At 35.8% G+C, this 15,471-nt stretch overlaps 1 protein-coding gene across 3 annotated transcripts in view; it reads right to left on the minus strand.

Moving 5' to 3' along the window:
* The window catches only part of Zfp91 (zinc finger protein 91), a 37,653-nt gene that overhangs the window by 4,007 nt on the left and 18,175 nt on the right, over positions 1-15,471 (minus strand). For 2 of the 3 annotated variants that reach the window (NM_001169120.1, XM_006231127.5), the window contains exons 3-10: positions 9,348-9,554; positions 9,083-9,119; positions 8,429-8,530; positions 7,361-7,495; positions 6,583-6,633; positions 6,149-6,227; positions 4,947-5,061; positions 185-284 (exon numbers count right to left, since the gene is read on the minus strand). In NM_001169120.1, the coding sequence (NP_001162591.1) occupies positions 185-284; positions 4,947-5,061; positions 6,149-6,227; positions 6,583-6,633; positions 7,361-7,495; positions 8,429-8,530; positions 9,083-9,119; positions 9,348-9,554 (826 nt within the window). Of the gene's footprint in view, positions 1-184; positions 285-4,946; positions 5,062-6,148; positions 6,228-6,582; positions 6,634-7,360; positions 7,496-8,424; positions 8,531-9,082; positions 9,120-9,347; positions 9,555-15,471 lie in introns of all 3 variants that reach the window. The other variant, XM_063281006.1, reaches the window with a different exon arrangement.

The following is a 15,471-nucleotide window of genomic DNA, read 5'->3' on the forward strand; positions in this document are numbered from 1 at the left end:
GTCAACTGAATTTTTTTTTTTTTTTTCAGAGCTGGGGACTGAACTCAGGGCCTTGCGCTTGCTAGTCAAGCGCTCTACCACTGAGCTAAATCCCGAACCCCCAACTGAAATATTTTTAAGGGACAATCTCCATGCAAGATAATTGCACTTCTACCCAGATGTTCACTATTAAGTAAATACTCACTGTAATGGCTTCTCGCCCGTATGAATCATCCGGTGTACTGCCAGATTGTGGGAACTCTTGAAAGCCCGAGCACAGTATTCACAGATATAATCCCTCTGGTCTAAGAAGAAAAGTAATGTGGTTAATGTTCCATTAAGGCACCTGCTAAGTACTTTCTGCAGTTTGCAGGTGAGCAAGTCTTCTGGCAGTTACTCTACAGCACATAACACACTCTACAGTGAGGAAGTATTCTGAGAAAGCTAAATTTAACACCAAAAAAAATGTTTATTAGTCCACACATTAAGCAACATAAAAATCAGCTTAAGAAAAATATTAAAAGCCAGTATCACTCTAATAACTAAACCAGGTATAGACACAACAGGAAAACAACAGGCTAATATATCCCTGACACACATATATGCGAAAACTGTCAATAAAATACTTGCAAACTGAATACAGACATATACCAAAAAGATATATGGTTATATCTCAGAGATGCAGAAATAGACTCAATATATAAATGGGCTCAAAGACAAAAACAAAACAAACAAACCAACCAACCACAAGGTCATCTCAATAGACATGTGAAACCTTTGAAAAAAAATCCAGAATGCTCTTATAGTCATGAAGTATCCACAAAAAGATATTAAGAGGTGGATGGCCAAGAAGATAGCTACTGTGAGATACTAGTTAAAGAAAGAAAGAAAAAAAAAAGATACAGGGGTAAGGTGGATCTGGCAAGAGTCCAACTGAGGAGTAATGCATCAAGATATGCTGTTATGACATCCTTTTTTAGACGTATCGGCTAAGGGTGAATATCTCTCAGGTTTAAGTTACATCATTTCTTGTTGTTGTGACCAAGTAACAGACAAGTAACTGGAAAAACGTTTTATTTCACCCACAGATGAGCTGACTGCAATTCACTGGAGGGAAAGCTTCGTCCATGATGAATATCCAGAAACAGATGGAAGGGAATGCAATTACTCAGTTCATTTCAGACCTCCATAATCTAGTTGGCAGTACAGTGCTGATGCCCATATTCAAAGCATCACTACACTTTTCCAGGAACCCTGGAGAGACACACCTAGAACTATGTCTGCTAAGTGAATCTAAATTCCTCTACCAAAATAAATCAACCAACCAACCAACCAACCAACCAACATCAGGAACAAGAGAAGGCTATCCTCTAGCTTCACTCCATTTCAACACTGCTTGAATCAACAGGATAAGAGAAGGAAATTAAAAGTATACAAAAGCAGAAGAAAGATCAAATATGCCCTATTTAAACAATACATTATACATAACAAAGATCCAAATTTTTACGATAAAACTTCTAGAACCAGTCAACAATTTCTATAAAGTTGTAGTATTAAAGAAAAAAAAAAAAAATCAATCTACGGTGGCCTTTCTATACAAAGAAGAAACCAAGATAAGGGCCCATTCCCCTTAAAGAAATGATAAAGTATCTAGGATTAAATCTAAATATGGAGGTAAAAGACCGTGATGATAAAAACTAAATCTCTGAATAAAGACATTGAGAAATGCACTGCAAAACAAAGATCTCTCACAAGTACGGATTAGAATAGTGGGAAAATGAATGTTTTACCAAATGAAATTTATAAATGTAACGCAACCAGAATGAAAATGCCCCCAATGTGAATAGAGAGGCAAAGATTAAAACAGAAGCAGAAGGAACACCCATTCAGAGCCTCCCCCACATGTGGCCCATACATATACAGCCACCCAATTAGACAAGATGGATGAAACAAAGAACTGCAGGCAGACAGGGAACCGCATGTAGATCTCTCCTGAGAGACACAGCAAGAATACAACAAATACAGAGGCGAATGCCAGCAGCAAACCACTGAACTGAGAACAGGACCCCCATTGAAGGAATCAGAGAAAGAACTGGAAGAGCTTGAAGGGGCTTGAGACCCCATATGAACAACAATGCTAACATACCAGAGCTTCCAGGGACTAAGCCACTACCTAAAGACTATACATGGAATGACCCTGGACTCTGATCTCATAGGTAGCATTGAATATCCTAGTAAGATCACCAGTGTAAGGGGAAGCCCTGGGTCCTGCTAAGACTGAACGTGATTGTTGGGGGGAGGGCGGTAATGGGGGGAGGATGGGGAGGGGAACATCCATAAAGAAGGGGAGGGGGGGAGGGGGGAGGGGGATGTTTGCCCGGAAACCGGGAAAGGGAATAACACTGGAAATATAAATAAGAAATACTCAAGTTAAAAAAAAAAATGCCCCCAATGTTCTGTTCTTTATGTAACCCTAAAAGATACTAGGTAGCCAAAGTAATCCTGAGCAAAACAAACAAACAAACAAACAAACAAAAAAAACCAAAAAAAACCCCAAAAAAACCACCAAAAACAAAAAAAACCCTAAAACCAAACCAAACCAAACAATTTCAAAATATATTTCAGAGCTATAGTAAAAGTGTGGTAGCAGCATAAAAATAGATGTGTAGATCAATGGAACAAAATACACAATCTAAAGACACTTATACACAAGTATACACAAGTATAGTCACCTGATATTTGAAGATGCTCTGTTGTCTGCTTAATACAAGCTCTACTCTCAAAAAGAAATCTCAACTGAGGAAATGCTTCCAGTAGACTGGCTTGTGGGTAAGCCTGCGCTACACTTTCTTAATAATTGATGTTGCAGGGCTCTCAGCTCACTGCTACTGGTGCCACTGGGCAGGTAGCCCAGGGGTTAGAAAGTATGGTGAGCAGGCTATTAAACAATGTCTACTATGGCATCTTCTTTAGTTCTTCCTTTGATGAACTATAATGTAGATAGATATGTAAGCAATATAAGCCCTTCCCTCCCCAAGTTGTTTTGGGGGGCAGTATTTATTAAACATTAATACATTTTAATTACAAAATTATTAAATCAAATTTGATTATAAAATTCAATAATAAAAAGATGCCAACACAAATACTGGAGTCAAGACAGCATCTTCAAACGGTGTTGGGAAAATTGGATGTCTACTGAAATCAGACCTGTTATCACCTTCTACAAAAATTAAATACAAATGTATCAAACACTTCAATGTGAATCATAAAACACTAAAACTACTAGAAGAAAATGTTAAGATATAGGTATAAGAAAGAACTTATGATTCCACTTACCCAGGATTAACACTAATAACTGACAAGTGACAAGCCTTGCAAAAAAAATCGAAAAGCTTTTGTACAGCTAAGACAACAACTGAGTGAAGAGGAATCTCACAGAATAGGCAAGTACACTGGTTGTACATCTGACAAGAGTATCTCTATCATCAGTTAGGTGAGGGACATAATTTTTCAAAGGGAATTTTAAGTCTTATTGTCTAAGATTGAAGAGAGAACAGATATATAATTCTCAAGTGTGAGACTTACCCAATTAGTACTATGTGCCAACTGGATATGGTGTGTGTGTGTGTGTGTGTGTGTGTGTGTGTGTGTGTGTGTGTGTGTGTGTGTGTGTGTGTGTGTGTGTGTATTGGAATAGGTAAACAATTCATGCTTAAAGCAGAATTTCTTTGAGATTGTGGCTATAAATGAATGGAATTTGAGCCTATTCCATAACATTAATTAGCTTCTATATATATGAGTTATTCTGATAGAAATTTGCGAACAAATTCAGTAACTAGATTTTAAGATCTCCAAACATAATCATCTCAAGCTATTTAACAGTTAGAAATTAAATGAAAGCAAACCTCCTTTATTGTTTAGGCTTTCTCATTAGTGTTCACTCTACTTTTATTCCCGTGCCGCTATGATCAAGTTTTTATCTTTATTGACAAGTACTTACCTGTGGCAGAATTGAAAAATCCTTGTTCTGTTAGTTTAACTAGATGATCACTAACAAATTGCTTAATTGTGCTAAACTTCTGGTTTTATTAAGTAAAAAAATACCACTTAGTGTTACTGAGTAAACAGATTAGCATGGCTGTGTGTAAGTTTACAATTGACACAGAATACATGCTAAGTTAAAAAGATCAATATTCCCATTATGAAAAAAATTCAGAAGTCAAAGAATAAATGTTCTGTCTGATCATATCCTGTAATATTCATGTCTGCTGGTTTAAAATATTTATTTTTGCATGTTTACATGAAGCTTAATTTAGGTGACTTTTGGAATCACTCTCCACCTCATTCTTGGAGTCAGGATTGCCTTTGAAACCCAGAAAGCACTGATTTCAGCTATTCAGTCAAATTACTCTAGAAATACTATCTCCTGTTTTCCCAAGCACTAGGATTACAGGCTGCCACCATGCCTGCCTGGCTTTTACCTGGATTCTAGGGTATCTGATCTCTGGCCCTCCTGCTTTCAGGGAAAGTGCTTTATCCCAACAAGGGTATTTAACACTAGAAAACTCTAATAGTTGGCAGACTATAGCAGGACTGTTTGTTCGGAGCTTGAGGCCAGCCTGGTCTTCACAGTGAGTTCCAAGCTAGCCAGGACCTCTTAATGAGACTTTACACATCTGTTCTATCTCTATCATTTAAAACAGGTTCTATCTGTATAGTCTAGTCTGGCTGGGAACTCAAACTCAGTTTTACCAGTGCTGTGGTTATAAATATGTGACCAAGCACAATTCAAAAATGTCATATTTAAATTTTTATGTTTATATTTTGCTAATATGTATTTTCATAACTTTTCCCCAACTAGGTTCTTTTAATAGGACTTGTACTAGAAAATCTTGCTTTATTATTAATATGTATATACACGTTTAATTTGTTTGGCTTTTCGGTAAACCTTTTACTTAGAAATATACCTGTATGATGTTTCGCATGTCGCAAAAGTTGTTTCTGGAGCCTGAAGAGTCGTCCACAGGAGGGATGGGGACATACATATTTTTTTTTCAGCAAATGTTGGTATTTAATGTGGTGCTAAAATAGGAAAAGGAAAGGAAAAAGGGAAAAAAAAAAGGTAAGTTTTCTCTATTTTTTTTTTTGTTGCTAAGTCTAAAGGAAAAGTAGAAGAGAGAAATTTTAACCTGCACTTGTCACTCACTAGCAATGTTATCTTGGATGTACTTAAAAAACATTTCAAGTTCTAATTTTCATTTGTAAAATATAAGCACAGTAATGAGTGTGCAAATGGCATATTACATCCCCCAAATAGTAGCCACAATTACTGTAATAGAATCACAATCCAAAAGTAAGGCCATAGTCTTATACTTGCTTGCAAAGACTAACAGGCATTTCCTAAGCAACATTTCCTATTTCCCATTCCCATTTCATGCCAGACTTGTACACAATCAGAAACCCAACCAGTTCAAGAAATATCTATTAACTTAAGGGGGGAAAAAATCAAAATAAAAAAAAAATCAACCATTTTGTACTATTCTCAAAGAAATTACTAGAGTCTGAATGCTATAATCATTTTAGGATATTAAAATCTATTATTCTATGTCTCTGTGTGTTGTTACAATAATCTACTATTGTATTTTGGGAAATACTGTAACACTTGAGAATCTAAATAAGTCTTGTACTTAGGTTCAGACTTTTCAGTCCTTTATTATTAAATTGGATGTGCTAAGGTGTAAATGTATCCTCCAAAGTTCCTGTGTGGAAAACTCAAATCTTCAATGCAATAAAGCTGAGATACATTTATGTGTTCTGTCCTCACAGATGGATTAAAATTTTTAACAAACTGAACTCAGTTTGTTTTCTCCTCATGCTTCCTTCTTGTTCCTCAGCCTTGTACACTGGCAAGACCCCTTTCTAGATGTTGGTTCCACATTCTTAGGACTTACAAGGAACTCAGAATCAAAAGCCAATGAATTTGTTCTTTAAATTGCTAGTCTCCCGAAGTCTGTTAAAGCAGTAAAAGTAAAGACAACTTATGTAATTTTACCCTTAGGAACATTTTTCTTTGTATTTTATGTTAATGTTTACAAATCCCACACAAAGTAATATCTTAGGAGACAAGTAATGGACACTGTAAAGACTGTCTTGTAACAACTTTACTGACCTGTAAATAGCGAGGGTGAGCAAGAACAGTTCCACATCCTTCCATCTCACAACGGACATACTGGATTGGAGGCTTTTTTCTAATGCCGAAATGTCAGAAAAAAGTTAGCAACAGAAGTGGTATTCCATATATAGTATGATTATAGATAATAGGTTTCACAAAATTTGTACTTAAGTATCAAACCGTCAAATGTTTGATGGCTTAAAAACATGAATAAGCTAGCAAGCTATAGAAAGAACTAAGAATTTCAGACAATTCAGCATCATGCAATGAAAATGAAAACATACCATCTGTGTGTGCATCAGGGAATTAGGTACCCACATTTGTAAAATTTTAAAGAAGCAACACCCCCTCTGTTTATGAAAAAAAAAAAAATCAATCAAATGCCTAGTACCAGACTTAGGACATAAAAAGCAGAAGCAGAAATGTCTCACCTCCTTTTGGGTAACCGTGGACTTTTGTCATCTTTTCGCCTTCTCCCTCTCCTATAATTTAAGAAAGAGTAGTTGACTAAATATTCTAAATATGGCTAAAGGCATATTCTAAGCATGAAATAACAGGAGGCAGACACATTGGATAACCAACAATACAAAAACCAAATACATCTGGCCATCAAACCAGACTTACTCTGAGGTAATTTCACTATTTATTTATTTACTTATTTATTTTGAATTTCACTCTTAATTCTTATCTTGGAGTAAACTAGGAATTGCTATGGGATATCTGGATAAATTTCAATATTACTACTTAAAAAGTAGTTATGGTAAAAAGTTTACCATGTAAATACAATTAAAAATGCAATCAAGAAGACAAGAAAGCACTTAAACTTATTCTTGCAACAAAATGTGTGATCAAGGTTTGTGCATAATTTAGCCTATTAGTTTTTGAGAACACACATACCTAAGATATTTTTCTGGCTTTCTCTATTCTCTCTGTACCCCTAAAAATACTGTCATTATTGCTCATTTGGGCTTATATTCATCTGTCTTTTGTGTGTTTGGGTTTTTCAGAGTCTTATGTGGCCCTGGCTAGTCGGGGAAATAGCTATGTAGATTAGGTTGACTTCATACTCATACAGATATCTGCTTGCCCCCTCCTTCCAAATGCTAGGATTAAATGCAAGTGCCCCAAGTTTGGAGATACGTGGATGTGAACCTGCATCTGTGCCTTTGAATGGTAGGTTTCCACTTTTAGTAGAGACTGCCTACTTACTTCCTAGGAGGCTCCTCATCTTCCCTAATTTCATTCTCTTCTTCTTTCACCTCTACTTCTACTTCCACTTTAATTTCTTTTTTTTCTTTCTCTTCTTTCACCTTCCCTGATTTTCTCCGTGGCTTTGGGGTCTCCCTGAAAACAGAAAAACATTTCAACACAAATATTCTAACAAAGGATTCATTAAAGGTAGCCTATAATAGTAGGTTAAAGCTTAGGGTTTATCATTATCTCAGTATTCTGAAGCTGTGATTCTCAGCTTACAAACCACAACTTTATACCAATTTATACCCATGTCCCATAGCCAGGATGTGTGTACACATACACATACATATATGTGCATGTCTGTGTATGCGCACGCACACCCATGGATAAATACTGTTCTATACTGGCTGGTTTTATGTCAACTTGATGTCATAACTATCTGAAAGGAGAGAGCCTCGATTGAGAAAAATGTCTCTGTAAGATTGGCCTGTAAGGGATTTTTAAAAACTATTGATTCCTGGAGGGAAAGCAGGCCCATTGTGGATGAGACCAAACCTGGGCTGGTGGACCTGGGTTCTCTTAGGGGGCAGGCTGAGCAAAACAGTAAGCAGTGCCTTTCCATCGCCTATGCACCGAGCAGTTGTCTTGAGGTTGTATCCTGTTAGAATTCTTGTCCTGACTTTCTTTAGTGATAAGACAAAAGATGTGGAAGAGTAAGCCAAATAAACCCTTTCCTCGCCCACTTGCTTTTTTTTGGTGGTGATGTTTCATCATAGCAATAGTAACCCAAACTAAGACAGGCTGAAATCACAAAAATCAAGTCTCTCTACAACTACAAAGAAAAATAAGATACTAAGTAAAACAATTCTAAACATTCCAGAAAACCTTATTAAAACATGCACGTGTCTATTAAATAGAACAGTTTATATATTAAAGTTCAACAGCTCAAAAGAGAGAGCTATATAAGACATAATTCTAAAACATTCATTTAAAATTATTTATATATTTATTTAATCATGCAACAAAAACAAGTGTATTCCTATGTATTTTTTACCAGCATGTACAGTAAAATTTCAAACATGCCTTTCAAGGTGGGGCTTGTAAGTCTCATCTCTTGGGTCATCTTTGAATGGTATTTCCTCTTCACTGATTAACATTTCTTCCTCCTCCTCTTCCTCATCACTACTACAAATAAGCAAACAAAAATGATAAATTCTCCTTTCAAGAACTAATAGGACTGAGTTAGAATACTTACACATAGTCAAAAATGACTATAATCTAAGTTACTTTACTACAAGTAATACTTAGAACTCAGACTACACAAATACAATATAACATTTTAAGTAAAAATGAGAGATAATTATCCAAAGGCACCAAGATTTAGAGAATTGGCTTTGTAATTCTTTGTCTGATAATGTGTTCTATCACACAATAACTAACCAAATTAAATTATTAAAGTACCATAAAAGGCACTGAGCTAGATACTCTAGTTTAAACTGGTGCCCAACACAGGTAAGTTTATCCACAGAAGTTACTCAAGACATGTTTTTGGGACTAGGAAACTAAAAGTTTTGCATTTTAAGTTCCATTCAAGACCAAATGTTGGATAGTAAGTGTGACAACTTAAAACAAGTTATTTTTCAGTTAACAGTTCAAAAATTCTGTCAAATAGAAATTGTCCCAAAGATTTGATACAATGAAATATTCAAAGATATAAATATAAAATAAACTTTATACCTAATGCCACTGGGAGACTGATGTTCTTCTGGAACGTCTAGAAAATTAAAACAAGATTTACTGAGACACTTGCATGGCCAAAGACTTACGTAAACTTACTGTATGAAGCAGTTTTACAAATCGAGACCATCTACAATGTGTCTAGAACAAATTCTACCTACATATTACCTGTTTCCCAAAACATTTAGGTAACTGGTCTACATTACGTTTAAGATTAGAGAACCAATTATGTATCTGAAGTAAGCATAATGTATTTGCACCATACCATAATCAAGTTGATCTGTAATTGGTTCTGTCTTGCAGACGAGTTGCAACGAGCCAGTCTTGGACCTAGAGCTCCGAGTATTCTCACTGTCTCGAAGGCGAGAGATAGAGGTCCTGCTACTACTGCGCCAGCTCCGGCTAGGTCTAGTTGCAGTAATGGAAACTTCCTGAGGGAGGACAGAATCATCTTCTTTCTCTTCCTTGGGATCTAGATGAAAACGTGTAATTCTTTTCAAGAAACGTGTAATCTTTTCAATGGTTAACCAGTAACCATTCTGAAAAATCTAGTAATTGTAATAAGCAGTAGCAACAAACAAAACAAAAACAAAACAAACAAAAAGGAATAGCCCTGTATTTGAATGCTTTGTGGCCTTGTTGGATGAAATGTTCCACTGTTGGATGGGCTCTGGGTGTTTAAAATGCTCAAGCCAGTCCTAGTATTTCTCTCTGTAAATCTGGATGTACCACTCTAGCACCACCTCTGTCTGCACGCCTGCTAATGCTCTCAAAGGACTAAACCTTTGAACCTGTAAGCAAGCCCCAGGTAAATGCTTTCTTTTATAGAGTTGCCGTGGTCATGGTGTTCATCCCATCAATAGTAACTCTAAACACATGTGGTAGGTAGGATTCCAATAATCCATCACTCAGGGTAGTATAGAAGATTCATGAATTAAGACCAGTGAGATTATTTTTTAAAAAAACCCAAGGGCTGGTCCTGCCAGGGCTGGACCCCCCCATTGTAGGGGAATGTCTGGGTGGGGAGGAAGTAAGGGGGATGGTTTGGGAAGGGGAACGCCCTTATAGAAGGTGGAGGGGGATGGGAAGGGGGGCTTATGGGCCGGAAACTGGGAAAGGGAATAACATTTGAAATGCAAATAAAAAATATCAAAAAACAAAACAAATCAAAATAAAAGAAATCCCAAGGGCAATTGCTGACCAGAACTGAGTGATCAGTATCTACGGATGAAGACAAGACACCAAACACTTCGATTATAAGACAAAAATCAAGTTGGAACTGAACTGTATGCTTTGTCTCTGCTTACTCAAGTTTATAGGATTGAAATGTACTTATTTTGCACAGTGCTGGAAAAGTTATTAACAGTCTCGTCCAGTTGTAGACCCTGAGTTCTACAATACTGATTTGCTAGGCAAGATATTCCTATTTCTATATAATGGCACAACTGTGATAGGGGTGATCAACTGTTTTTTGATCTGAATTTGAAGTTTATTCCTTAAGAGCAAATTTATGCTCAGGGAAAACCTGATGAAAACCCCTTAGCTGGGAGGCAGCCAGGATATGCTTTAAGGGAAACCTATCACTGTTCTTTTCTTATCCAGACATATCACATTGCTTTTATGTTTACATTTACTGTTTGATGCTCTCTCAGCCTTGACTAGAGAAGTTTCTTTTTTAAATTAAGCAGTAGGTTAATAGAGACCCTTAACTGACTAAAATGCAAAGAGTAAGTGACTGCTGAGTGCTTAGCCCTATCTAAGACATCTATGCTATCTACTCCAAGGCTCAGGGAACACTGTGGAAGGGAGATAAGAGTATAAGAGCCAGAAGATGGGAAACTGCTGTAAAATGCTATGTTCTGAATATGTTATGGCTGTTGTACTGATAAAAATCACAGCAATGGGGCCTTTGATGTAAGGTCTCACCAGTCTCTGAGAGGCAGTTAATGTTTGCTGAAACAAGGTAGCCATACTGCCTTATGACTTAGCCCCTTGGTAAGATGCCCTTGTATCAATGCTCATGCAAGCACATTAAGTACTAAAGTTCCAACTATTAAGAACAACATTTATCCTTATGTTGCTATTCTAAGTAAAACACTTTTCACTGCTAAACAGTACCTTTAGTAAAAAACATAATGCAAAACTGACCCAAGAAATTGATTCATGGGACTCTAATCATTAGCTAGCTCCAAGTTAAATTAAGAAAGTGGTCTCAGAAAGAGAACCTGAACTAGAGGTAGCAAAAACAATGACAGTTCAAGATATTTCAACTACAATGTTACTAAAAATTACTTAAAAGGAATATCCTAACAGGAATGATTTTCTTTGATGCTAAATTTTACTAAGGTTCACAACCATGAATTTTAAACTCACCTGTACAGTAACCTCATGGTATAGTTCCAGGTTTTTAAATATGTAAATAACAAAAGGCTCAATTCATTTATAATGATGTCAACATAGCAATGTAATATGTCTCACCTATCATTCTGATAGCTATACAAATGTATGGCAAGGCTTCAGTGTTAAAAATGCCAATACTACTAGATTGTAAAGCCTATGAATAATCTTTGTAAACAGTGCTTTGTACTCCAAGTCCAATGGTAGCAAGAGTCTGCTTTTGCTAGCATTACATCTCCTACCAAATGCCTTTATATTTTGGTCTCAAGAATTTATCATTTCATTCTGATTTTGTCCTTACTAGTCTAAGTGGTGAGTGTTTATGCTGGTACAAAATTCTCAAAATCCTTGTTAATCTATCATTCATAGTAGGGGGTATGTCTTAAGCTATTGATTACTATGTGTCAAGAAACTGCTGACTGACATAGTTTATGATCTATAAGCTAAACATTTAGTTTTTTTTTTTTTTTAGCAAAAATTGCCACAGAAAGCATTATTTACTTGGGCAGATTGAAACTTTCCCAAATGACCAAATTTGGGTGGGTATGTATGTATGTGTATATATATATGTATATATATGAATATATATATATGAATGATATTTTTTGCTAAGCAATCCATTCCTCTACTTCTTTCCTGTCACATGTCACAGAAATGCTTTTATATAAGCAGCAAACAGAAATTAGGCAGCATCTTGTAAGTACTGCTAGAAAACTTCAGCTAAACATATAAATTCCTTGCTTATAAACTCTACTGTTAATTCAATGACAGAACACAAGCTAAATCATCTGCAACTTTATAACAAAGATGACTTACCACTATCCAACACACTCAGTTTCCTTCCAAGGTTTCCCTAGATTGACTTTAATATCCATTATCTCTTCAAAGCAGTCTGAACTACTTGAGAACACACTTTATAATAATCTCAACTACTATCTACCTCCCAATTCTAAAGCTATACTCAATTATTTTTAGTATCTTATTATATCCCATCTTCAGTATGTCAGTTTCCTAGAGCTTCCTAGACATTTCCATGAGAAATGTCATACACATCTAAAAAAAAGTAGAAACTTTATTAACTTACTTCTCCTGGGCTAGTGATATATAGCTGAAAGTTCTTAATAAAGTTTCTTTAGATGTTAAGAAAACTGAATAATTATGTACCATGTTAGACAAAACCCAGAAGTTTATATACAGAAACTACCGAACTGAACATTAACAAAAAACAAAAATCTAAACATATTATATAAAGACAGGGACTCCATAAACAAACAAACAAAAACTCCCCACGCAGAAGTCTAAGCTCAGAACGTAGTAGTCAATCCCACTGAATATTAAAAAAGATAACCAAAATAACCCAACTTAGTTTTTCTCAAACTCTCAAAAATATTGAACCAAACACTTTCCAATCATATTATGATGCCAACATTCTAACACCAAAGCAAAAACACCTACATATCAATTGATATTCCTCATATACCAAATATTGAGACATATTTGAGACTCAAATCAGTATGAATTTTTTATATACAAAATAAAATATTAATAATATAACTAAAACTTTTCAACAGATATAAACTGACAAAAGCAAACATTTACTTCTAAGACACAAAAAACCCAGTTAACATCATACTCTGGGGCAAGAACAAGTAGTCGTCATCGACGACGTCTTCATCGTCTCCCTCCCCCTCCCCCTCCTTCTTCTCCCATCTTTATTAACTTGAGTATTTCTTATTTACATTTCGATTGTTATTCCTCTTCCCGGTTTCCTGGCCAACATCCCCCTAGCCCCTCCCCCTCCCCTTGTATATGGTTGGTCCCCTCCCCATCCTCCCCCTATTAGCACCTTCCCCCCCAACAATCAGTTCACTGGGGGTTCAGTCTTGGCAGGATCAAGGTCTTCCCCTTCCACTGGTGCTCTTACTAGGCTATTCATTGCTACCTATGAGGTTGGAGCCCAGGGTCAGTCCATGTATAGTCTTTGGGTAGTGGCTTAGTCCCTGGAAGCTCTGGTTGGTTGACATTGAAGAACAAGTCTTCTATCTAAGCAGAAAGTCATAGACGACATCTTTACTTCTGTTTAATACTCCATTAGACCCAAAAAAGGAGAAAGAAAACAAAAGCAAAGCAAAGGTTGAACCCAAGCAGGGCTGGGGAGTAGAAATTAAACTCTTTTACTACTTACAGATTAAATGACCTTATTTTCATACAGACCAACTGGTTGATATCCTAATAAATTTACAAATGTGGCAGAATACAAGATCAATAAAAAAATTTTGTTTTAAATACTTTTAGCAAATGAACAATCCCCAAAGAAAATCCAGAAAATAGTTCCCTTTACAAAATAGGAGTAAAAAATATTGCTAAGAGGATGATCTCCCCCAAAATAGATAAACAAATTAAGAAAAAAAATCCAGATTCTGTTAGCCTGATCCTAAAATTCATATGAAAATTCTGGAGACTAATAGTAGTCAAAACTATTGCAGAAAAGGGTAAAGTTGGAAGTTTTTCAGAATCTTAAAACCTATTAAGTTACAGTTACCATTGTGTGGTACTGGTAAAAAACTAAACATAATAAGCCAGTAAACTGACTTCAGACCCTATTTATAAATATGATATAAATCCATCCATCCATCTGTACACACACACACACACACACACACACACACACACACACACACACACACACAGGTTTTCAATAAGGTTGTAAGACTGCTGGGTGTGGGAATGAACAACCTTTTCAACAAATGTTATTGGGAAAATAGTATTTACATACAAAGAAGGATGCTAGATTCTTAGTTTTTAAAAATTAATTCAAAATGGGTCATAAACTTTAAGAGCTAACACTTTAAAATCTCACAATGAAGACAGTATATAGAGTGGGGAAAATATCTGTAAACTGTGTCTGCTACAATACTTTAACAAAAAGGCAAATAACTAAAAAGATAAACAATATTTGAACAAATATTTCACTAAAAATAAACAAGCTAAACAAAACCACATGCAAAGATACTAAACATCAGTCATCAATGAAATGCAAACCAAAAGCCTCATGAGACTAATTTCATACTGACTAGGATAGTTATAAAAACAGTGCCGGAGAGAATGAAGTAACTAGAACCCTTGTACAAAGCAAGCAGACATGTAACAATGCTGAGCCTTCAGAAGTGACTGATTCGTGAGAGCTCTAACTTAAGTAGATTAATCCACAGATAAACTCATAGCTTAGTGGACTGTTAGGAAGTAGGCCTTCCTCCTGACTGACATAGAGCAGTTTACTTTAATAACAAAGCAGTAACCTACAGAATGTGAGAAGATTTTTACCAACTATATCTGAGAGAACACTAATATCCTAAAATATAAAGAAATCAAGAAACTTGGTATCAAAAAAAGACAAAAAACAAAACAACAAAATTCATCCTGTCAAAAAACAAAACAGATAATCCTTTCCACAAATGAAGTATAGATCTAAACAGAATTTTCAATAGAGGAAACTCAAATGGCAAGAATAAATTTTCAACATCCTTAGTCACCTGGGAAATACAAATCAAAGATACTCTGGGATTCCATTTTGTACCCGTAAAAAATACAATAACCCAAGTGCCTCACATTGGTGAGGATGTGGAGTAAGAGGAATACTTGTCCATTACTAGTGGATGAAAATCAATATGGTGGATGCTCAGAAAACTGGGAATCAATCTACCTCAAGATCTAGCTTATACCCTTCTTAGGCATACATCCAAAAGACATTGCATCCTACCACAAGAACACTTGTTCAATCGTATTTATTGCTACTCTATTTATAATAGCCAGAAACTGGAAACAATTTAGATATATCTCTCAACAGAGGAATGGATAAAGAAAATGTGGTCCACTTACACAATGAAGTATTACTCAGCTGTTGAAAAGAATGACATTATGAAATTTGCAGATGGATATGAACTAGAAATACAAATGGACAGAACTTCCCCCCAAATCATCCCAAGTTAGCT

Source organism: Rattus norvegicus, chromosome 1 (genome assembly GCF_036323735.1).
Source record: "Rattus norvegicus strain BN/NHsdMcwi chromosome 1, GRCr8, whole genome shotgun sequence".
Lineage (NCBI taxonomy): Eukaryota > Metazoa > Chordata > Mammalia > Rodentia > Muridae > Rattus > Rattus norvegicus.